A 25,749-nucleotide genomic window follows, 5' to 3' on the forward strand; every position below is an offset into this window, starting at 1 on the left:
GAGCCCACACATTGTTTATTTTATTAGGTGCTTAAAAATGTTTTGACAATTGGAGGTTTATACCCATCGTTTTATTTTTTGTAGCTACAGATTTTATTTTGGCTGTGAAGAAATAATTGTAAAGAACCGTTTGGCTAAGCTAAAAGTTGATCAAAAGTTCTCTATAGACTGTTCTGTCAGACAACAGAAGTCAATACAGTCAAACCGCTTTCCTGATAGTGGTGGTGGTAAATGTATAAAAATTGGAGGGGGAAAAAATTGTCAAACCAATAGAGGGAAAAACACAACGTGAGCTTGTTGGATTAGCCTTCCTCTTCTAAACTCACCTTCAATAAACATTGGAACAGATGACTGACGGTGTGAAATAATACAGCTTGAACAGCAATAATCAAACCTATTTAAAAACACTTTAATATTTAATTTAGAGTGTAAGGGTCGCTCACCTGTTATGTGCCATGTTCACTTAGTGAGCATGAGGACCTGAGTTCGATTCTGACATGTTTTGAATACATGTACACGAATAAAGATAAATCTTGTTGCACCTCCACTAGTGTCTAGTCTTTTTTTTTTTCCAGGTAGAAATGTATACGGTGTAGCAGGTGTTTTAATTTTGAATTCTACTACAAAAATACTTCAATGATGGCTGGCAATTCCCTTACATCTCAACTTTAAAAACATTATAATGAAAATCAATGACGGGAACATGAGTATTCTGAGACTTAATAGAAATGATAATAAGATATCAGTCATAGTTATATCTGGTTGTCAGCTCCAGACCAGTGTATAAAACCACGTACACCCTACCCTATACTTGACTGGGATAGGCTTCCCCAGGTGGCCTCATATTTCGTAAAGTAAAATCGAGGAGCGAGATGGTTTAGGGGTGACCGTACCTGATACCATGTTAGAAACTATAGACTCATTACAATCATTCATCACAGTGGTAGTTTCCCTCAGGAATTGATGCCAATTGTATGGTGGGCTGGAGGTGGTACATTGCACATCCAACCTTGCTAGTTATCATTGAAGTAACTTCAATGATAACTAGCAAGGTTGGATGTTGTGCTTAAAGGACAACTTTAGTTTTTTTCAACCAAGGTTCATGTTTTAGGTTATTGAAGTATATTGGAGAAAGTAAAAGATGAGTTAATTAATTTTCATTTGCTGCTTCCTTTCGTTTTAGGGATTTTAGCTGTTTTTGACAAGGGGGGCGGGGGCATTCGAGCATGGGGCTAAATGTGTATTAAAACATTTTTATAGCGATTTATTTTTACTATATTTACTATAGTCCTACTAGACCAAGAAATTACATCTGGCCACAAAAGATCACAGGATCTACTGAATGTGTCAAACTGACATTGAGCCTATAACAATAAAGTTGTTTAAGTTTCGTTTGAATAGGTATTAACAGTATGCAGAATTTAAGCACAACTCTATACAATACAAAAACTTACTGCGGACTACACCATAACCATAACACCTGTTTTGTTTACAATAGGGTCCACTATTTTCAATTAATCACTTTCCCTTTTGGTTGTATTGGGAATGACGAACAGCCTAGTCAACTAGCACTGAAAACTCATTTAAACATTAATTATAGCAGCACATTTTGTAGAGTCTAATAATCCTGTATTTTCTATTTAATATATTTTATTTTACTGCCAAAAGGACTTTACTTGGAAATATTTGATGTAAAGTAGCTGTTTATTGGATATTTAGAATAAGCGGTTTATTGTGTTCCCCGAGGTGGTGTTTCACTTTTCTTATACATCTATTCAATATGATTATAATGCCATTTGATCATTTGAATTCCGTACAGTACTATAGTAGTAACCATGTGCGCGTAAATGGTTAAACAAGGCTGACTTGGGCTGGTTTCGTGTGTGGGTTGGGGGCAACGGGGGGTCGCTCAGCCCCGCCTCCCGCCGTGCAAAGACGCACATACGCCTCCCAAGCCCACCAAAGACAGAATCACTCGCACTCGCACCCGGTGGAATACAACAACAGTTGAAAGAAAGAACACCTAATATCTGGTATGATTTAGAGTGACTTGTATTGACTTTATTTGTACTAGTCCTTTACAAATGTGTTATGTAACCATTTTATTTTCGTTAAATATAAAAATATAACATTCTAAGAAAAATAGCTATCTCAATCTGGGTTTTATTTTTGACGTAGTGACCGGAAGTCATTGAGTTGTTGACGTTGGTTTACTTTATACTTCTAGTGACTAGTCTGGTCTGTAGGGGTTGTCGTTGTCGGCATGAAGGCAACTAGGGAAGACGAGAGATGGCTAATTATGGACTTAAGTTAACTACCGTGTTTATTTGTTAATCTATTTTTTATTGTTGGAAAATACGTTTTAACGATTTGTCAGTGTTTATGATGTCCGTTATGTTTATTTTTTATTCCAGCTTTAAAAGGAAGCTTTGGTGGGCTAATGTTAGCCTGTTAGCTTAACCTGACTACTACTGCAACGTAACCAGCAGAACTTCAAAACTATCTACGGTGAGAGTTATGGATAATTTGTATTAATTTTCAATCAATAACGTTTGTTTGTGGATTGATAACGTTATGTAACGCAACTGCATCTGGTATAGTTTGAACTGCCCTACTGTAACATTGCGTGTTGTGAAGAACTGTATGTCAGGTATATGTGCCATGAAAGTCATAACTAATTTATATTATTTAATCAATGTTCATTGTTATGCTCAAATTGTAGATACATGAATTACAATATCTGAAATTGTAGACATCTAACCTTCCGTGCGGGTTAAAAAATAATACATGGTTAAAATAACATGTGTAGAAAAAAAACTAAAGGATCGAGTTCAAAGCATGATAAAACCATAAAGTGTTGTAAGTATGTATATGAACATAATTCCTTTCTGTTTGGTTTTAAGTACTTTACTTCAGTTTCGATAAAACGTTGATGTCATTCTCGTTACAAAATGAACAAAGGCGACACGCTTACAAAATCAGGGCTATAATTACGTTTCTAGAGTTTGAAAGGCACACATTAAAGTCCTTAAATGTGTGTGCATATAATATATATCAATATGATAAATACTGCCTCCATTTCTTGACTTTTAAGTGACGATTCGATTTATTACATTTATCTTATTTCTGGAATGATCTCTCTGAAGTTCTTCATAGCCTACTGTGAATTTGTCACGGCAGTGTTGTCAATTTTTATTGACATGAAAAAGTAAAATACTAGTGCTTAAACTTTTATTAAGCAACAGTGGGCGATTATACAATCCTTGTCCATCGTTATGCATATAACAATCGTATAATACTGAAACTCTAAGAGACTGATGCTAATCTGTGATGTCTTTGAAACCTTGTTGAACTTGACAGCATTTAAAAAAAAATACATTATTTAATAGGAGTAAGTGCTATTAATATTGAATTACAAACAACTGAATCATCAGTGTGGTATGACTGTTACTTTACTTGTGTGGCCCTGTGCTGTTGTGTCAGGCTGCTTGCACTATGTACTAGGTAGCTATGTACTAGGTATGAATTGACAGACTCATTTTACCATTACCTCGTTTCTATTTTCCCCTAATGTTGTGATTGTTTAAACAAATTGGTGTCTCAAGGCTTACAGAGAAGAGTTTGTTATTTTCTGTCTGTCTTCTTTTTTATGTACAGTCTGCCTTTTATTTGCACATTTGACTTGTCACTGCTGCTAATGAAAGATACAGAATATTTTAGACCAGCTTAATACGTGCATGTTTTGAACTTTTGATCCTACCATTATTTCACTGCTTGTACTAATGTTTATATAAAGTGATTGGGTAAAACACTTCTTCATTCTTGTCCTGTTTTTCCTCTGCCCATTTAGCTAGTCATGATGACACAGAGAGTGAAGCTGTGCTCCGTGGTGTTGGATGTGGAGGGAATGACTTGTGGCTCCTGTGTCCAATCCATAGAGCAGTCTGTCAGAGGTTTGCCTGGAGTCATACATATAAAGGTGATTGGCAATACTCTCCCCACTATTGTTGGTCTAAGTAAGATGTACTAATGAAAACCTCACTTACAGATTAAAATGGTGCATTTATATATAGTGCCTTTATCCAAGGTGCTTTACATAGATGCATTACATTCACCCATTCACACACATTCACACACCGATGGCGGAGGAAACCATGAAAGGCACCAACCAGCACATCGGGATCAATTAGGGGTTCAGAGTCTTGCTCAAGGACTTCGACACTAACTCTGGGGGAGCCCGGGTTTGAACTGGGAACCTTGTGGTTGCCATTCATCCGGCCACTGAATTATTGCAAGTAGAACAGATGCATAGAACTTTATTATTTGTGTTTGGTTTAATATCTTTAAATGTGGCTTAATTTGGGACAGCTGAATAATTGTAAATGATTTGCTTCCCCACGCATCACTAGCATCAATTGCTGTATTGTTTGTATAGATAATGTGTGTGGGTGGGCTTGTGAGCTAGAAGTACAGTTTGTGCATCGGAGTGATGCAATGTTTACAATTTAGACCCAGGGATCGACATTTAAAAATTGCCCGCTGGCTTGGAAGCACTATTTAAACACTCTGGGCCAGCAATACACACATTGTACTTGCCCTGTTGCCCACTCTGGCCAGTTTTTCAGGAAAGGCTGACTTGGGCCTCGGCCGGCCTGACGGTCCAGGCACCTAGGCTGGTAATCCAGTATTCCACTAGGCTGGTAAAGTTCGAGTCCCGATCCCGACGAACTTTGCTGAATGTCTCCCCCCGCCCATCTCTCTCCCCGTTTCCTGTCAACCTACTGTGATCTATCAATAAAGTCCCCCCCCCCCCCCCCCCGGGCCCCAACCCAAGTCAAAGTCAGGAAATGCTGACTTGTGACTCTTAGTCACAAGTAGCTTATGTCACCAGTTCCTGAAAGAGTATGACCTTTTATAACATCTAGTAAGATTTCAAATCAACAGCTACAAAATAGGATGTGAAATTCCAGTGTCAGTGTGTCCTCAATGTTGTTTTAAAGTAAACGCGAGAATATTTTAACCACATTATTAACACCGTCCTCAGCTCTATAGCTTATAGATCGGCCATTTCTTCCTACTTGTCGTATGGTGAAGACTATAGGGCTTACTGTATGTGGTTAAGTTCTCAGAAGGTTGTTTTCAATCTATTTGGTTCTGGAAAAGTCCTTCCTTTTTCTTTTCTGGGGACAGTCAGGTTTAATTTTTCTCAGACTCATCCCCTCTGGGGGAAGGCCGGTCTAATTGATGGTACACAGTCATCCATGTAGCTGCCTGAGAGAGATCCCAGATTGAAATAAATGCGACCTGGCCTTTCCATCGTGGTGTGTTTCACCCCCAGGCAGGGGTCAAATGAGAAGATAACGCAATAGTGTGATCCTGGCAGAGCTCTGCCCTTTGCAGATCTCTGTTCCAGCAGATCAATAGGCAGCCTGCATGCACAAGCAAACATTGTTAGGGTTCCGTAAAATAGTCATTGCCCGGGCCATTATGTGCATTGTTATTGTATGTGATGTGACTTGGAAGAAGAGAATTGATTTCTGTTTGGACAGTTTTCCCTTTCTCTACCAGCCCTCCCTCCCACACACACACACAGTTTGTAACTGATGGCTCAATCAGGTGACCCTCGTGAGTCTATCACATGTTTACATGTTTCCTGCTTTACTGGGAAGAATGAGTGTAGAACTGTAGATGGAAGTGGAGCAGGATGTGACCTTTTGCAAGGCAGATGAACTCGGTCACCCCTTATTGTACAGACCCTCTGGTCTGAGGACAACGCTCCACACGTCCCAAACTCTTCTCCCTTCTGGCTGCAAAACTATGGAATGTACTTCCCATTGTAGGCCAATAGTACTTCCCTAGCCTTGACCTCCTACAGGCGTATGCAAAGACTCAACTTATGTAACTTAGATAGCATTTTATGAAGACTTATGGCACTATATAGTATATTATATCTGCATCGTTTCAGTATATAGATATTCCACTGTTACGTTCTTTGCTTACGTATGATTCATACATAACTACTTTGATGTATTGCCATGCTTTTTGTTCTTGCTTAATGTAAATCTCTCTGGATTAAGAGTGTCTGCTAAATGCCTTAATTGTAAATTGTTAACGGCACAGCTTTATGTGTGCATATCACACTGGTACCTGATAACCTGCCCGATGTTTCCTTTTGTCTGATAACTTGGGGTGGGGAGAGAGTATGTTTTGCACTCCGTCCGTGTGTCCGTCCGTCTGTGTACAGCTAATCTCCGGCACCGTTAACCCGGTCGATGCCAAATTTTGCACACACACTCCCTGGATGCCAACGATGAACCTCTGCCCTAAACTTTCCAGAACGACCTGTTTTAGTGGACTTTTGGAAATTACGCCTCCATATTATGTCCACAAATCGTTACACACTATTTCTATAGGCATGTGTTCAAGCCAGATCTGTCGGATATTTCATATTCCATGCTAATGGGCTAACATTGGCAGCGTGAAATCTTTCAGACTTTCCTACTAGGCAGAGGAATATGTCCCACACTTTTCACATTGGCCAACAGGTGGATTTTTGCAAAACACATTTTTGGAACAAAATGCCTCAAATCATCCAATTGCCATCCAAGGCATAAGAAGAAATGGCACCCTTTTCACATTGGCCTATTCTAGCGCCACCAGGAGGCCACAACCTGAGGGGCTCTTTATCTATGGTTTGATGGTGTATAGCTGTGTGTTGCAGAGAACTTACTTGACCCTTTCTTAAAGTATTTTGTATAAATTATTAAATTTGTGTTTTTTTTTTACTTGTTATGTCGCAGGTGTCTTTAGAGTTGAAGAATGCAACCGTCATATTTGACCTCAGCTTACAGAGCCCAGAGTCCCTGTCGGAGGCCATCGATGACATGGGCTTTGAATGCAGCCTATCGGAGTCCACCTCGGCCACGCCCGTCGCCACAGACACCCGGTCGCTTCCCACAGCAGGCCTGACCGCCGAAGGCCAACAGGAAGCCGTGAGCAGGCTGTGCCAGGTCCAGGGAGTCCTCTGCGTCGGTGAGAACCAGGACCCGAGGGGGCTCAGTGTCACATTTGTCCCCTCCTTGACGTCTGAACTGCAGCTGGGAGAGGTGGTTGCCGGTGTGGGGAAGACTTCGGACGTCCCTGTGGACGGCGTCGCCTCCCAGAAAGCCCAAGCGTCAGCCTCGTCTCCCAGCACAGCAGGAGGAGGAGGAGGTGGAGGAGGAGGGTCAGCGCTGTTGAAGCTGCGCATCGAGGGAATGACCTGCCACTCCTGCACCACTACCATTGAGGGGAGGATCGGAAAGCTGAAAGGAGTTCAGAAGATCAAAGGTGTGGTCGTCTGTTTCATAAGATTGTGGATTAAAGTTCTCAGTCGCCACAGATTTCAGTAATTGGATTTCAAACTAGCAATACAAATTAGAATACATGTCAGAAGCATCTTCCATAAGGTGGCATACGGTGGCACAGTTGGTAGTGCTGTCGCCTCACAGCTAGAAGGTCCTGGGTTCGATTCCCGCTCGGGGCGCTGTGGGTGCTGGCGGCGTGTTTCCTCCTCCGCGTCATCAGTGCCCATACCCGAAGGCGGGGTTGGCGAAAGGGCCTTTCTGTGTGGAGTTTGCATGTTCTCCCCGTGTCCCCTAGGGTAGGTACCCTCACAAAAACATGCAGTAATCCTGGTCTCTAAACTGCCTGCACCTGACCAGCCGGGGCGCCTGATGAAGGGGAAAGGAACTGGTTGGAATAACGTGTTCCTTCCACGCGCTACGTCTAACCAGGGAAACTCCCCCCTGTCAGGTGTAAAGGAGCAACTTGGACACTCAAGCATGAAGGAAGCATGAGTTAAGTCCGTTGCTCTCCCCAGGTTGGCGGAGGGTGTGTAGAGCCCAGGATCACATTAGATGATTGACACAGGGGTGAAAAATGGGTTACAAAATCGTGGGATAAAAAATATATATATAAAAAAAAGAAGCATCTTCCATAAACCCTAATGGTATTGGATAATACCTGTACAAAAATAATAATACCAAAACATAATTGTTTCCAAAACAATTTGTTTAGAGCACTGGTGTGCCCCTTTCACACGGTTGCATAAATCACAGATTGGGACTTGGCCTGAAAACCTTTCAATCGTAGGATTTTTAAGCGGCACAGTGATAAATTAACGAGTCCTTCCCTGAGGTACTAGTAATGCATTTGGAGGCATGAACATGTCTTCCTACAATACTGTACATGTGTCTTCATTCTGCATGTCACCGTGACCACAGCATTGCCTGTGGGATTTGATTGTGACTCATGAAATCCTTTAATCTCTCTCAGCCCTACGAGGAGTGACATGTTATTTATAGGGCTATTTGACTCTAGCGCTATTGAGTGTAGCACCACTATCATTGCACAGGTACTGGTTGTCCTAGATTTTTATTGCATGTACTTGTGTGAGGGGCCATGTTTTTTCAATTACTTTTAATAAAGAAATTAGATAAAATAAATGAAACGAGTAATTGAAAAGACACTACATACAAGCTTACGCATTTAGGACAATATCATTCACCAGAACAAAGGACGCGTGTTTTCAATTAGTTAAAGAAAACCACAGAGGGCAAGGGGGTTGTATATGACGGGGCGTGTCTAATCAAATTAATATCACAATTTTAAAATATTGAATCGAGCAACTTAAAAAGTGTCTGGGCTGCTTACAAAACCTAGAGTACATTTTCAAATTACTTCAGAGATAATTGTTCAGTTGGTTTGAATAGGATGCAGCTAAGAATGAGATGTACATCATCTGTAGTCATATCTGTAGATCATTACATATTGCAGTATGCAGACATGTAAGTTAAATATAGAAAAGATTAACCTAGTACAGTACGCTCTAGGTGGGTTATGTACAGCAGTGTATATAATGACATGTCATGTCGGCAATGACATGCCATCATACAGTGTTGAAAATAGTCGATCCACAAGTTCACAGCATGAATGCGGCGTTTTCTGAGAGACACGTCCGTCATAGGAAGAGATATAAATCTGGTTCTGACGTGTACAGTGCAGAATCGGTTCTGCTAAATCAGCCTTTATTATGTAACTCGGGCGTTCCCAAACCTATTTGGCCGTGCACTCCCTCTTACCCCCTGACCTAGCTGGCGCACCCCCCCCTCCCCAATGCCCGGTTGGAACCTCTGATGCTAATGCTGATAGCATTGGAGGACCAACCTTTTCCAAGGCCGACAGCAAATGTTCTCTTATAGCGAGAAGCACACCGCATGCCTCAAAAGAAAGCTTAATTCGTCCACTTAGGGAAGTTAGGGAACGTTTTATGTCAGACATTGACAGGCAGATATAAAAATGAACACAACAAATATCCTATACACAGAATGAACGCCCTGAATGTCTACTTTTACGAGGAAAAAAAAGTACACATTGATCCCATCTACCCTTCGTCGGTAGTTGGCTTTTGAATGAGCTACAGAATGAGCATAGGGACTGAGGGAAAATATTGGGGCTACGTTACTAGTACTGTTTGTTTATCTATTCTTTTTATGATGATGATCATGACGGATCGGGCAGATGAAACAATGCAAAGACATTATTTATCCATCTATGTACGTGTCTGTGTATCTTTCCAACTCGGCTAGCCGAGTTCGCCGAGTGACGGTGGTGTTGCTGTGCCCCTCCAGTTCCACACCAGCACGTATTTGCATTGTTTCATCTGACCGATGATCATCATCATCAAAAAATAACCGTCCACCGTCCCTCTGCGAACTCTGCTACGATCCGTGAAGTTGTGATTCGTTTGTTAGTTTTCTTGTTTGTTCGTAGTATGCAGAAGGAAAGGACCGACTTTAGATCTGTTATGATAGTGTCCATGGGAGCCGCCATGTTCCGACAGACACAAGACCCCCTCCCCTGAAACAAACAGGAGGGGAGGGGAGGAGGGAGAAACGGGAGGAGAGGTGGAGGCAAGCCGATCGGATGTTATGCAGTGTGATTCTGTTGACTGGAGTTGTATGTACGCTCGCATGGGCGCCGCCATTACGGTTACAGAGGCTATTCTACACAATGCGCCCCTCCCGTCCTGTTTTCAGGAAGGGAGGGGGAGAGGCATTTTCTTTTCTTTTGGATCACGTGACCGGAGTGTTGTGGGATGAATCTGGGCTGCTTGATCTATTGTCCGGTGTGTGTAGAAAGACGATTGAAAGTAATCAATAAAAACATGCGCTATACGGAGATCTACGTGTCCCGCATCGGACCGTTGTGATTCGAACCACGTAGAAAACCGGTTCCTGCATTCAGGGTGTTAAGATCAGTTATTTAGTTATTAAAACATTTTTTTGTGTGTATTGTCATTATTGCACATAGCCAAAATGCATTCATAATATTAGGCCTGCATTCCTTTCAGTTTCATTTTAGGTTGAGAGCCACACACACACACACACAATCAATACCGAAGCAGCTGGCTGGCGTTGTTAATTACCTGGCTTGCGCTGCACAGCTCTTCATTATAGCGCTGGTTAACACAGCCTACTAAATACTAATTCTACACCCTGTGGATTTTACTTTGCAAAGTGTGGACAGATGATGGACAATGTGAGTTGGCTTCATGTCTTGTCTTGAGTTGAAACTGTAACGCTGGATGTGTGAGGGAACTTGGAAAGGGGGGGCTGTGGGGGGGAATGTCACTACACAGAGAGAAGGTGCTGCCACACTATCAAAAGAGCCGCGTATACGTTCTCGGCTGCGCACAGCTTAAAAACCGGGTTTTTAGACGGCTGGTGGATGGAAAAGAAGCTTCACTTCCGCGGACGACATGCGCGACGGCCAGATTCCCGGAAGCGCTCTCGCCCCGCGTCAAACGTCCGCGGAGGTGGAGCTTAATTCCCATCCACCAGCTGTCTAAAAACCAGCTGCGCACACGCCGCACAGCTTCTTCTGTCCGCCGCGCAAAACCGTTTTGCGCTTAGGTGTGGAAAGGGCTACTGAGAGAGAGACTGAGCTGCTGCTCTCCTGTCTCGAGTCACGCAGCTCTAATACTAAAACGGTGTTTTACCGGATTTTGACGTTTTTGTGTTAAATAACACTATAAACCGTCCGCCATTACCCTTTTCATGTCACACACCCCCTGGAGGTCGTCCACGCGCCACAGTTTGGGATGTAACTGATTAACTGACACACAAATTTATATGCTGTGTTTTATGGCAACGCAATCCCAATATCAGTACATCCTATCTCTGCGCAGTGACAGGGAAACAGAAAGTGCATTATAAAGAAATATAGAAAATCCCAGTATACAGTATCTAGCAGTAGCTAGTTGTAGTTGGCATAACGATGCAATGTGTAGTGAGCTTTTAGAACTACATTTCTTTAGTACAGTAAATTGATAGTATCGTCACAACATTGAAGTACAGTATTTGGTCAAAACTATCGTGATATTAATTGTGTCTGCATCGCGCCCCCAGCTCAACTGTAAACGTCTTATGGTTGTACTAGTCATGTATAATAATTAATCTTCATCTTTCCTGTGTGTACACACAGTTGCTTTAGAGTCTCAGGACGCCACCGTGGTCTACTTGCCTTACCTCACCACCGCCCAGACCATCGTCGACCAGATCGCCGTCGCCGGCTTCAAGGCCACGGTCAAGTCCAAGTCCCGCCCGCTGCAGCTGTCGCCCTCCGAGCTGGAGCGACTGGTCGGCTCTCAGAACCGGTCGCCGGTCGTCTCTTCCACGAGCGAGACGTCGACGTCGGAAGAAGAAGAGACGGAGGTGTTCACGGCGGACTCGGCCGTCTCTACGCTCAGGGTGACGGGCATGCACTGCCGCTCCTGTGTGGTCAACATCCAGGTAGAGCTGTTTGTGATTGTCGTACGAATGTGTCTCGCGCATGACCTATTTCTGCTGCTAGAAATGTGACCAAATTTGACAGAGTTTTTTCAAATTGATATATTGGTTGTTCAGTTTGACCCAGCAGTTTTGGAGATATGGCTTATATAGAGTAATGTCTTGCAGAAAACGGCGAGTTGAGAAAAGAGGCTTGAAAGGTTCACTTCTGTGGTCTCTAAATGTTTAAGCATTTATTTCATATTTGTTTACATGTCGATTTCAGCTCTGACACTTATTTCAGACATGCTCTAGTCCAGTATGTGAAGAGACTGCCCGTGCTATTAACGATGCTGGAAATGTGCGCGATGGCAGTCTCTCAGTCGAATCTGGTCACAAACGATGAAAGCAAAGACGTAAAAGAATTTAAAATTCATCATGAACTATTTTTATAATCTTGAAAAATCGATGAACGACTGACATAGAAACATAGCTTTTTCAGAAAACTGTCAGGATGTCGAAGACATTTTTAGAATCTGATCTCAGGTCAGAATGGGTTAACTGTTGCACCCCTACATTGCAGGACAACGTGTCGACGCTGCCGGGCGTCTCCTCCGTGGTCGTCTCCCTGGAGAAGGAAACGGCGTCCATCTGCCACGACCCCCGGAAGATCACCGTGCCTCAGCTCCAGCAGGCCATCGACGCCCTCCCACCGGGGACCTTCAAGAGCCTGCCCTGGGAGTCCCGGGCCCCCAGTGTCCCCGCCGAGTCCACCACGTCGTCGCCCTCCTCCCCGCTCCTGTCGCAGAGCCCGCCGCCCCCGCTGGCCGTGGTGGCCCCCAAGGGGCCACAACTCACAGCCCCCCAGCCCTGCTTCAACCAGCCCCTGGTGGCCGTAGCTCACGTCCACATCGAGGGAATGACCTGCGGCTCGTGCGTCCAGTCCATCGAGGGCGTGCTCTCTCAGAGGAGTGGGGTGAGGTCGGCCCAGGTGTCTCTGGCCGATCACAAGGGGACGTTTGAGTACGACCCTCTGCTCACCACCCCCGAGGAGTTGAGAGAAGCCATAGAGGACATGGGCTTTGATGCCTTCTTGCCTGGTGAGGAAATGGAAAGCTTAATCCATTCTGACCTGAGATCAGATTCTAAAAATGTCTTCTATGTCAGTCGCTCTTCGATTTTTCAAAAATAGCAGACCTACAAGCTCGTAGCGCGCCACTCGGTGGCGCGCTATGAGCTTGTAGATCTGCTATTTTTCAATAGCTAAAGCATAACGTAATCAAAAGGTGTCAAATCAATTTGAAAAACGTAGATTTGGTTAAAGTTTCTATTTGAAAATATTGAATTAATAATCACTCAATTAAATAGGAATAAACATAAATACACAAACACATTTAATTTTATCATTTTAAGTCCTACTCAAAATATCCCAAATCACTGATCTACACAACAAATTGTGAGCTTGTGCATCTATTTTTTTAATTTCTTTTTTACATTTTCTGAAAACTGTTGAAAGTTGATAAAAAAATGGTGTCTTTGTCGTGAAAAAGGTAGATAGTGGCCGATTAGCCAGACTGATATAACGGTTGGCCCTATTGGGCATGTCAAACCCATTCTGGGCGGGAACCTCTTTGGGTGTTTTAGGCTTAAAGTTCTCAGTCCTGGGGACTGATTTCAGTCCTGAGGTTTTCATAGGGGTCGTTCAATGGCATCAGTGCAGTTTTGCAAAAGTCTTGGGATTTTTTGGGGGCTTTAAGTAGTAGATCTGATCAGCTTTTTTCACTATTTGGCATATGAAGAACTATAAATTGGGGCTATTAAGTGGTTACAAAAGAGATTAACGCTAAAACAGCTTGTCGATATACAAACCACTAGATTTGTTGACCAATCTTTTTTTGTGTTCTTTGCTGGTGCTGGCTGAACTTTGCACTGCTTAACAATAGCTTTAATAAATGGTTTTGTTGCTGAATTTGTCATGCTTCCATTTTTTGGAAGCATGACACGATGCAACTGTTGAGCATGGTTGAGTTGAGTTGATTCTAACTCCCAGGATGTTTTCGCCCCGTGTACAGAGACCAACTCCCTGCTGCCTGCACCAAAAAGTAGCTTAGTGCCATCGAGTCCTTCGCCACCTGCGAAGGAACCAGAGCTGGACAGCGACCCGGAGAAAACCCCTGCCAGCAGCCATTTGAAATGCTTCATTCAGATAGGAGGCATGACCTGCGCCTCCTGTGTCGCCAACATCGAACGCAACCTAAAAAATGAAGCCGGTGGGTGAACCTTTTTTTTTTTTACTTTGTATTATTAACTCATTTAGGCCTGACGTCGAAATTAAAAGAATGTCTTCTAAAGTTTCTGAAATATCTCGTGTTTCTGTGGTGCTCAATATTTCATGTCAAGGACCCCCAAAATTGTATGTATTTGGCCACCGACCCCCATCTGAAAATATGTTGTTCCAGGAACCCCTCGGATGCAAATATTTGAGTTAAAAACGAAATAATATATATTAAAAGATTTGTGCCACATTTTCACGATTTTTCAAAAATAGCAGACCTACAAGCTCGTAGTGCGCCACTCGGTGGCGGCGGCGCGCTATGACTATGAGCTTGTAGATCTGCTATTTTTCAAAAGCTAAATTATAACAATGTTTAAAACACCAAATGGGGTTCCGCCCCAAATTGGGTTAAAACCCATTGTAAAGTACTTAGTTAGTGCAGTACCCATTATTATTGTCCTTGGTTGCCATAAATTGGCATAAAATCAGGAGTCAACATTATAAATGGATCGCTGGCCCAGAGGACATTTCGAAGCTGTCCGGGCCAGAAGAACACACCTGGCACTTGCCTCTGTATGGTCATCTAATTTTAACAACATTCCCTGCGTTACTGGTGTTTTACTGTCACTTGGGTGAGGGAAGTTGGACAGAGAGAGGAGGTGAGCGTGGGAGAAGACATTTCCGTTGACCGTATCAAACGCACCGGTTATCACCTTAACAACCACGTTTAGTTATAGCTAAAAGCCTGGGAACTGTTGTGACTTACGTGTGGTGACTGAATAAACGGTAAAACGTACAGCTGGAATGGACCTGAATTCAATGTGTGCGTCGTACAAGCGTCTCTTTACTCTCATGTTTAGCTCCTCGCGGCGGCCTTTAAACCGCTGCAACACACGGCGTAATGAGAGCCCGATGCCATTTGGATCAAAGAGCCGTCTACTGGCAGTTTTCGGCTTGCTACCATGATATATGTTCGTTCACGTGTCCACTCCGGCCAGCACACACAGATCCTTTCCAATCCTGAAATGTTTTAAAAACCACTGGTAACCATCCAAAAGCCAGGCAAAGAAACCGTTTACAAAGAAAAGAAAGTGACCCGAAGATTTAAGGGAGAGTGACCGGCAGTACAAGTGGACAAAAGAAAGTTTCAACCACAATGTAAACCGCTGGCTTGAATGTGATGCTGCAAAATATCATGCGTTTTGTCAGATCTGTAGATCATTGACGATGACAACATAATTATGCAGACATGTAAGTTAAATGGATAAACGATCACGTATCACGTGTACTCCTTAGGGTAATGTCACAGCAGTCTATGATAAAGACTTGTCATGTCAGCAATGACTTGCCATCATACAACGGTGAAAAACTTCACTGTGACATGTGCCATAAACGCAACATGCTGAGCTATCGGTATACAGAGCCAACACCTAACATTATCTCAATTATCTCCTGACAGTGACAGACAAGAAGAAAGTGCATTATAAAAAATACCACTAGATAATTCCGATCAGAATGGGGTACCTTTTAGAATGTACATGATGTAATTATTTTTATTAGTAATCGAATAATGAGCACTTGCTGTCTTTACAGCAACTGTCTTGTACATTAGCTAGTTATGGTAGTTACAGACAGTACAGGAACCCCTTTTGGTGTTAGCATTATGTTATGCTTTAGCTATTGAAAAATAGCAGATCTACAAGCTCATAGCGCGCCACCGAGTGGCGCGCTACGAGCTTGTAGGTCTGCTATTTTTTGAAAAATCAAAGAACGACTGACATAGAAACATAGCTTTTTCAGAAAACTGTCAGGATGTAGAAGACATTTTTAGAATCTGATCTCAGGTCAGAATGGGTTAAATCTGCGGTGGGACTCAACCATTAGGGTCCGTATCTATACAGACCTGGGATATGACGTGATTGACGTCCCCTAGTGCCGGGTTCCGTATATATATATATATATATGGACATGGGAAAGAAACAATTAAAAATTGCAACGTGGATGTCACAATCGGAAGGATGCCACGTTTGTGTGTGCATGATCTCTCTTCTGGGTATCTCATCATAATCAGCGACCATTCCCTGAAAATAGATCTACAAACACGTTGCAACAAGGCACGTTTTGAGCTTATAGATCTTTGGAGAAGAAAAGGAGGGAGCTAAGTACGGACTCCTGGGGGACTCCGGTCAACAACATATATGGGGTTTGGGGCGCGCACGCTTTTCCGACACACCGAAGATCCGAAGCGGGGGGACATGCGATGCGATGCGAAAAAGCGATGGTCCGACATGCGCTGCTCCCGTGCTTGCGGTTAGGGTTAGGTTAGGATTGAGGTTTCGGATCAATAGTATGTCGGAACTAAAGCCTGCACCCATGGGGTTTAAGTGGTTAAAGGCCTCACAGCAATACATTTTTGGCTTCTTCATAACCTTAAATTGGTCCTGTTGTGCAGGTGTGTACTCTGTACTCGTGGCGCTGATGGCCAGTAAAGCGGAGGTGCGTTACAACCCAGACGTCGTCGACCCGCTGAAGGTTGCCGAGTATGTGAGAGAGCTCGGCTTCACCGCGTCTGTCATGGAGAACTACGAGGGCTCTGATGGAAGTCTGGAGCTAGTGGTGAGTGAACGGCATCGACGATGACCACAGTTGCACAGCAGCTATTTTTTTTTCTCACGTCAAACTCTGCATGTGCCGATTCTGGGTTTCTTTTTTTTTCATCTTTAGACAATGGCAGCACACTTTGACCATGATAATTTAGCTTTGCTGGTTGGCAATCGAATCGTATATCACCGATTTTGAAGGGAAGGTGCTTGCGATGCATTGTGAGCTTGTAGATCGGCCGTTATCAGCGAAGGTATTTAGAAAAGAAGAGAGGGTCTAGTACAGTATATCAACTAAGTATATCAAGAATTATGACATCCCGATAAATCCGAAAACATTAGTAATAGCTCCGATAATATTCTTTATTTTATATATTTTCATATGCTTGCAGTTCTGCTAAAGTATTTTAGTTGCTGACAAAGCACCCAGCTTATGTCAAAGCTATGTTGAATGTACCGTTACTCACTAGTATGTCTTTTTTTATTAGCAGTTATTAGTATCGGTCTTGAGGAGCAGGAAGTTATCTATCGGGTTTTTAAAAATCGATATTGTACATCCCTACATGAGACACGTTGAGAGTTGCAACACGATGAGTTGCACCTGGGGTGTGGCTGTGGCTCGGTAAACGGATTATCTATATTTTAAACGGATCTGCAGGTTCACCTGAACAAACAGGGAAAGATGGGAGACAGAGACAGTTCATTGTTGTTTCTTTCTCGTCCTCGTAGCATCTGAAGAAGGACGTCACTCACAGTTTAACCTATTTTGACCTGAGATCAGATTCTAAAAATGTCTTCTACATCCTGACAGTTTTCTGAAAAAGCTATGTTTCTGTGTCAGTCGTTCTTCGATTTTTCAAAAATAGCAGACCTACAAGCTCGTAGCGCGCCACTCTGTGGCGCGCTATGAGCTTGTAGATCTGCTATTTTTCAATAGCTAAAGCATAACATAATGCTAACACCAAAAGGGCTCCCCCCCCCCAAAAATGGGATAACTAACCTGTTGGGCAGATTCGCCACCTTGTGGCGAAACGTGGGATAGGTCTGTTCCTAAAATATAAATTCCCTGTTAATTTCAAGACACAACAGGGAAGAAACATAAATAAAACAACAAAAATGTGACTATGCATTTGTGTATTCATATGTTCCCTGACAATGCATTCATGCATGTGCAATTGAAGTGACTGACAAGTGTTGTTGTCTGTCGCTCACTGAGTGATGTATGGTGTCATCTTTCCGGTAATATCCAAATATGTTGAGACGAGCTTATACATTTGTAAATTTACTTAGTTTGCCTCCCTTCTACTTCATTCAGGTCCGGGGAATGACGTGCGCATCTTGTGTTCACAAAATCGAGTCCAACCTCATGAAGCAGAAGGGAATCATCTACGCCTCCGTTGCCCTGGCGACTAACAAAGCCCACATCAAGTACGATCCCGAGGTGACGGGCCCAAGAGATGTCATCAAACTGATAGAGGTATTCCTTTTATCCCTACTTCATATCTGGCTCATATTTATACTAGGGCTGGGAAATGTATCCATATTATATAATGAGATAAAATATCGTCCGGGTTTTTGCATAATTAGGATATGGCAAAATTGTGACTATTTTTTTTTTATAGCCTTATTTTATATTTTGAAAAAAATGTGAAAATGTATAAATATTTCACTATTTTTTTTTAAATTAAAAATAAATCATGAATTTTGTCACAATATGTTATTACTGTCACAATATTTATGGTCTGAATTTATGTCCATATGACCCAGCCCTACTATATTTATGAGAAGAAGATTGACACGTTTCAGTGTGTAATGACAGATGAGATGACAGAGTGTGACTGTTGTGACAGAATCTGGGCTTTGAAGCATCTCTGGTGAAGAGGGACCGCACTGGGAGCCACCTGGACCACAGCACAGAGATACAACAGTAAGAGCCATTCCCTTTTCGTTGCCAATGAAATCTCGGGTCCAGTTTTTTAACCATTACGGGACACAATTTGTTCCGTATTTTCATAAACATCCCCTGCACATGTATGTCACACACACACACACACACCAGCACTGAGGTTATATCGCGAACTGTTGGGCCAATTGGTGTCAACTGTACAGCAGTGGTTCTCAAACCTTCCAGGGATGGGATGCAATGGAGAGTGCTCATTGAAGTCTTATGTCCCATAGGCCATAGGATAGGGGACGAAGAGGAGTAGGTCCCCAAACCTTTTAGCTCGAGACCCAGGAAATGATTGTCGTCGTCCGTCCGTCCGTCCCCCCCCCCCAGGACCCAAACTAGTGAAAATGGCAGATCTACAAGCTCACAACATGTCTCAATGCAACACGTTGTGTGAGCTTGTAGTTTGGCACATATTATGAAGTTCTTTTGAAAACATTTTTGAGATGCTTATCTCCGAAAATGTTTGACTTAATAGGATTGTATTTATTGAACGTAGGAAATGGAGGGGAAAAAAAGGATATTTACTCAGTCACGACCCATAACAATGTATCTGCCCTGACGCAGTGTTTTGGAAACACGGGTCTAGCCCATTTTGGTACGGGAACCCCTTTTGGTGTTGGCATTATGTGGTGCTTTAGCTAGTGAAAAATAGCAGATCTACAAGCTCATAGCGCGCCACCGAGTGGCGCGCTATGAGCTTGTAGGTCTGCTATTTTTGAAAAATCGAAGAACGACTTGACACCGAAACATGGCTTTTTCAGAAAACTGTCACGATGTAGAAGATGATCTCAGGTCAGAATGGGGCTAGAGTAATGTCCTAAAGCACAACGGTCTCTCTCTCTCTCTCTCTCTCTGTCCCCCCCCCCCCCAGGTGGAAGAACTCGTTCCTGGTCAGTTTCGTGTTCTGCGTCCCGGTGATGGGGATGATGATGTACATGATGATCGTGGACCACCAGATCAGCACGTCCCACCACCACAACGCCACCAAGGAGGACCACGCCCTCTACCACTCCACCATGTTCCTGGAGAGACAGCTGCTGGACGGGCTGTCCATCATGAACCTGCTCTCCTTCCTGTTCTGTGTGCCCGTGCAGGTACGACACACACACACCTGTTTGTAATTGACTTTGATTAGGGAGTAATGTTTTGCACCTGTGCCTCTCTGTGACTCTCTGCACCTCAGCCAATGGGGGACAGGGGCTGTTCCTGGGGGTCTGGATGTTTTCCGGGGACCCCAAGGGGCCAGCTAGGCACTCCAATGTTGAAGCGCTGGGCCCTAGTGGTAAGAGGAAGGACTGCAGGCGGACCCGTGGATTCTTGACGAGGAAACCCGTGCAACCGAGCGCTCAATGTTAAAGCCCAGCTGCACTTCCGCATTTGGACACCAAAATGTGGTGCCCAAATGCTGAATCAGCGAAAAAATGCGGAATTAGACAGTACTTCCGGCAGCCTTCCGGGTGCTTCAAAACGCCACTGAGCAACTTCCACTGACATGAATAGCGGAGGGGGTGGAGCTTCGCGTCAGTTCAGTCTCTATCCTTTTAATACTCTATGGGGGACCCCCACACAGTAACTCTGTCATAATACTGACTAATACAACCTCATTCTACCTGTACCTGTGATCCAAGCATACCAGTCCTTAACCCATTTTGGGCTGTCAGGGTGTAGAAGACATTTTTAGAATCTGATCTCGGGTCAAAATGGGTTAAGGCCCTGACGCACTGACAGTATCATTGCCATGCGCGTCGATATTGTCAAATATTGCGGCCAAATATATTTAACTTAGGGAACCACTGTGCTGAACATACTAAATAGTGTGTGTGTGTGTGTGTGTGTGTGCGTCATCATCCCCTCCCCCCCCCCCCCTCTCTCCGCAGGTGATCGGAGGCCGTTACTTCTACGTCCAAGCGTATAAAGCACTCAAACACCGGTCCGCCAACATGGACGTGCTCATCGTTCTGGCCACGTCCATCGCCTTCACGTACTCCGTGGTCATCCTCCTGGTGGCCATGGTGGAGAAGGCCAAGATCAACCCCATCACCTTCTTCGACACCCCGCCCATGCTGTTTGTCTTCATCGCCCTGGGCCGCTGGCTGGAACAGATAGCAAAGGTATGCTCGTTGCGCAGCAACGCTCGTTCATGTTGTCGTGAACTTTATACAGCAAATAAATCTGAATTCAATGTGTGTCCTAATCAAATGAACTGATTTAGTCTTATTAACCAATTTTGTGTGTTTGTGTGTGTGACCTTGTGAGGGCAATTATGTTATAAAAGCCTTATGCTTGTGTGATATGTAATGTCTAAATGTTGTAATGATAGAATTGTAGAATTTGAGCATTCAAGATATAAGTGTGGTCCCTCATCCCACTGAACGAACGTTAAAAACTGTATTTAATGTTCAAATGTTACAGAAGTCTGTGATACATAAATAGTCTAACGGAAGACCTCATTGGCTGCTTATTCATAATCGGTGTTACAAAAGACCATGTTGTCTGTGGCTCATAAACGATGCGTGTCTCATTCAGAGCAAGACGTCAGAAGCTCTGTCCAAGCTGATGTCGCTGCAGGCCACCGAAGCCACCGTGGTCACTCTCAACAGTGACCGCTCTGTTCTCAGGTACATTGCGCCGTGTGCTCTGAACCCGTTCTGACCTGAGATCAGATTCTAAAAATGTCTTCTACATCCTGACAGTTTTCTGAAAAAGCTATGTTTCTATGTCAGTCGTTCTTCGATTTTTCAAAAATAGCAGACCTACAAGCTCGTAGTGCGCCACTCGGTGGCGCGCTATGAGCTTGTAGATCTGCTATTTTTCAATAGCTAAAGCATAACATAATGCTAACACCAAAAGGGGTTCCTGCCCAAAATGGGTTAAAGTACCTCTCATATTTCATGTTGAAATGACGATTAGGATAATCTCAAAGTCCATGGCCTGGTAGAGCATAAATAAACCCCTCCTGTGTTAGAAATACTTTCATTTACTTTTCATTGTATGAATTAATCAATTCAATTAATCAATTCATCTTTATTTTCGTGTCTTGTTGTTAAGACCCATCCCTTACGGGATTTATAAGACACCAACAACATAAATAAACAATATCACGTAACGTTCACACAGAAGCTGCACCAAGTATTTGGCAAAAACAAAAACGGAACAGAAATAAGCAAAAACATAAAAATACATCACATATAAGTTTCCTTTGTCCGTATGTTCCCAAGCTTTCTCTATATATTCCGCTAATGCAAATATCTTCCGTTCGAAAATCCATCTCAGTCGCTCTGCATCACTTGCAACCACATGAGATCTATATCTTTTTGCATCCGTTAAATAACTTTTGACGTAGCTCATGATACAACGGGCAATAGAAAATAAATAATAGTAGTGTAAATGCTTCGGAGCGGTGTAGAAACGACATAACGAAAAGATATTTTTCCGACCGCGTCTGAATTCCGTAGTGATATAAATGTGTGCTCTGTGACGATGCGCGTGTTGTTCCAGTGAGGAGCAGGTGGACGTGGAGCTGGTCCAGAGGGGCGACGTGGTGAAGGTGGTTCCTGGAGGGAAGTTCCCAGTCGACGGACGCGTCATCGAGGGTCATTCCATGGCCGACGAGTCTCTCATCACAGGTTGGGATCAAACCCCTAGTTCATTTATACTGCATCTAAAATATTCCGTAAACTAAACAAACATGCTTCAACAGTCAAGCTAGCCTGCAAGATGACCGCTTTCCATAAACACTTTATTAGGCAATTCCACTTATTAGCTACTGGTTGCACATGTGACTTTCATGTAATCATTCCCCAAACCTGTTGTTTTGGGGGAGCGTTGCTTTCACTTCATTCAACCGTCTTGTCGTGTGTTCGTTGGCAAGTGAGAACGCCCCACGCTCCTGTCGCGTTGTTGTAACGATGTGTGACCTCACTGACCTGTGCTGCTATAGGTGAGGCCATGCCGGTGACGAAGAAGCCGGGCAGTACGGTGATCGCCGGCTCCATCAACCAGAACGGCGCGCTGTTGATCAGCGCCACTCACGTCGGCATGGACACCACGCTGTCGCAGATCGTCAAGCTGGTGGAGGAGGCTCAGACGTCGAAGGCAAGTCGTCGTGAGTTCTCTCTAGGAGATAACTGGCGCTCGTGCCTCTGCGTAAGGTCTTTCTACACCGGGGCAGGATGTATAAATGATGTCGAGGGAGGCCGCCTGGCGGAAACGTATATCCATATTTCAACTTTTTATGGGTTTTTTTTTGTAAATTGATATCCTAATTCATCATACTGTTTGTGTCGCACAAAAGTAGCAACGTGGCAGATTTACAAGGCTCACAAAAATAGACATCACTGTTGCCATCATTGACTGAAGTGTGTTCACATTGGCGTTCTACTGTTTAGGCGCCCGTCCAGCAGTATGAAGATCACACCATTATTATTCTACCGTTTACGGCAGAGCTACACCGAGCGTGCATGCATGCAAAGTCTGAGAAAATCCTATCCAGCAGTAATGCAGATCAGATCATTATTATGTATTCTACTATTTAGGCTCCTATCCAGCAGTAATGCAGATCAGATAATTATTATGTATTGTACTATTTAGGCTCCTATCCAGCAGTATGCAGATAAGATCAGCGGTTACTTCGTCCCCTTCATCGTGGTGGTCTCTGTTCTCACCCTGCTGTCTTGGATCCTCATCGGCTTCGTGGACTTTCCTCTCGTGGAGAAGTACTTCCCTGTGAGTCAGGAGCTTCATTCCAGCTCCTCAAAGACAGGGAGCATTGTCTGTGCCGCACCCTCACCTCATGTGCCTTATGTACACAGGAGACGACAAAGAATACCTTGAAATCTCTGAGCATTTGATAAAATGAACCACTTGTGATCACTTACTATGAAGTATAAAAGTTGTGTGCCTCATTCAATCTCATCTTCCAGGCCCCGATGGCTAAATGTAATTTCAAATTTAAATATGCAGGACAGATTTTGTACCCTTTTTGTGTGATTATTTTTTGTTTTACATTGCCTGTATAAGTGTATATTCCTTTCTGATGCCGAGAGTGACTGTCTCTGTCCTCCAGGGTTATGACAAGAGCATATCCAGGACGGAAGCAGTGATTCGTTTCGCCTTCCAGGCCGCCATCACCGTGTTGTGCATCGCCTGCCCCTGTTCGCTGGGCCTGGCGACCCCCACGGCCGTCATGGTTGGGACCGGCGTCGGAGCCCAGAACGGCATCCTGATCAAGGGAGGAGAGCCACTGGAGATGGCCCATAAGGTGAACCAGAACCCTGTTCATATATATATATATATATATAGCCTTATTGAATTTAGAGATTCACAAGACGGTGTCTAAACACACAGAACACACTATGTGTTTAGAAGAACACACACAGAATGCGGGACACAGTTTATTACGTGGTTCAAATCCCAACGCTCCGATGCGGGACACCGATTTACGTTTAGCGCATTTTTATTTATTGATTACTTTCAATCACCTTTCTAGTTTCTACCTAAAATAAAGAAAATTGCCTCTCCCCCTCCCTTCCTGAAAACAGGACCGGAGGGGTGTGGAACTGGAGGCCAGTTGGAAGTTGGAACGATACAGACGATACACAGACACGTACATAGATGGATAAATAATGACAACACGTCTTTGCATTGTTTCATCTGCCCGTCTCCCCGATGATGATGACTGCTAGCCGTCATCATCATCATAAAAATAAAAAAAATAACAGTACTAACGTAGCCCCAATATGTTCCCTCAGTCCCTACGCTCATTCTGTAGCTGCACAAAAAAGCCAATTACCGACGGAAGGGTAGATGGGATCAATGTGTACTTTCTTTCCTCGTAAAAGTAGACATTCAGGGCTTTCATTCGGTGTATAGTATGTATAGGATATTTTTTGTGTTCATTTTTACATCTGCTTGTCAATGTCTGACATAAAATGGTCCATAACTCAGCTTTCTGTTCAAGAACAGCACGTTCCTAGTTCCTACAAAAGCAAGTGTTACATAAAGGTCAATATCTCCAGAATGGAAGATGGTAAAATCTTTATTTAATTTTATTGGAGTGTACAAATTAAGCTTTCTTTTGAGGTATGCAGTGTGATCCTTGGAAAAGGGTGGTCCTCCAATGATATCCGCATTAGGACCAGAAATGCCTGAAATGGCTACCAAGCTGTGTGTTAACAATCTCCCACCCTTCCTTGCACCAAGTGGAAACAATTAGAGAGTTAAAAATAACCAATCCAAAGTCTTTTGGGGCCGTCCCGCATATTGGGGCCAGTGATATGATTGGTTTCCAAAACAGTGGCCGTACATTTGTCAGTGGCCATTTTCGCGACCATGTCCGATTGTCTGGCAACACCGGACTGTGGCTATTTCTCTCTACCACATCAAAGAGATTTGCGCTCCCAGGCTGTAGAGTGGTGCGCTCTGTTCTAATCTCAAATGTTGTTTGTCAGTATTTAGATGGTGGTTGTTTTATTATCTCCATGCAGGTCCAGACGGTGGTGTTCGATAAGACTGGGACCATTACATACGGCTCTCCCAAGGTCATTCAGATGAAGATCGTCGTGGAGGGGAACAAGATGCCGCGCTCACGCCTCCTGGCCGTAGTGGGGACCGCTGAGAACAACAGCGAACACCCCCTGGGGGCAGCCATCACCAAGTACTGCAAACAGGTCCGTCTCAACTCGCGTCCCGCATTCTGTCTGTATCTCCATGTTTGCTTATGATTAAAAACATTTTGAACATTTTCGAGACAGGCGTACAAAAATGGACAAAAACAAGTATTGTGTATAAATCTGATTTCAGATCTTGGCGAGAACTGGAATATTACCCAGGTGTTGGCAAGATGTCTGATGCAAGCACCTTAACATTACTTTCTTAAGTTCATAATATTGGCAGGTATTGGTGACATGATTTAAATGAATAATCAGTGAATTGATCAACTGAAAACTAATAATAAACAAATGATAAAATACATAAAAAAAGAGAATATATCATAATCGGTTTAGTGAAATTCCTATTGTGTGCTATTTACAGTACAACTGCTGGGTACAGAATGAGTAATTTCAAGATGTTTCTTTAGGTTCAGATTTAATTCAATTTCTCGAATTTATTGAC

The 25,749-nt window shown here is 43.4% G+C and overlaps 1 protein-coding gene across 2 annotated transcripts in view; it reads left to right on the plus strand.

The window, feature by feature from the left end:
* Positions 1–2,013: 2,013 nt before the first annotated feature.
* atp7a (ATPase copper transporting alpha) overlaps positions 2,014–25,749 on the plus strand; it is a 31,751-nt gene continuing 8,015 nt past the window's right edge. Inside the window, exons 1-18 of one of the 2 annotated variants that reach the window (XM_080774459.1) lie at positions 2,014–2,033; positions 2,415–2,508; positions 3,851–3,979; positions 6,801–7,329; positions 11,527–11,834; positions 12,394–12,910; positions 13,883–14,080; positions 16,538–16,701; positions 18,001–18,162; positions 18,536–18,612; positions 19,508–19,730; positions 20,514–20,747; positions 21,163–21,254; positions 22,135–22,262; positions 22,577–22,731; positions 23,227–23,361; positions 23,702–23,896; positions 25,122–25,304. In XM_080774459.1, coding sequence (XP_080630585.1) covers positions 3,857–3,979; positions 6,801–7,329; positions 11,527–11,834; positions 12,394–12,910; positions 13,883–14,080; positions 16,538–16,701; positions 18,001–18,162; positions 18,536–18,612; positions 19,508–19,730; positions 20,514–20,747; positions 21,163–21,254; positions 22,135–22,262; positions 22,577–22,731; positions 23,227–23,361; positions 23,702–23,896; positions 25,122–25,304 — 3,423 coding nt within the window. In that variant the 5' untranslated portion in view covers positions 2,014–2,033; positions 2,415–2,508; positions 3,851–3,856. Of the gene's footprint in view, positions 2,034–2,258; positions 2,310–2,414; positions 2,509–3,850; positions 3,980–6,800; positions 7,330–11,526; positions 11,835–12,393; positions 12,911–13,882; positions 14,081–16,537; positions 16,702–18,000; positions 18,163–18,535; positions 18,613–19,507; positions 19,731–20,513; positions 20,748–21,162; positions 21,255–22,134; positions 22,263–22,576; positions 22,732–23,226; positions 23,362–23,701; positions 23,897–25,121; positions 25,305–25,749 lie in introns of those variants that run through there. The other variant, XM_080774458.1, reaches the window with a different exon arrangement.

This window comes from Protomyctophum bolini, assembly GCF_963924005.1.
Source record: "Protomyctophum bolini genome assembly, chromosome: 10".
Taxonomy (NCBI): Eukaryota; Metazoa; Chordata; class Actinopteri; order Myctophiformes; family Myctophidae; genus Protomyctophum; species Protomyctophum bolini.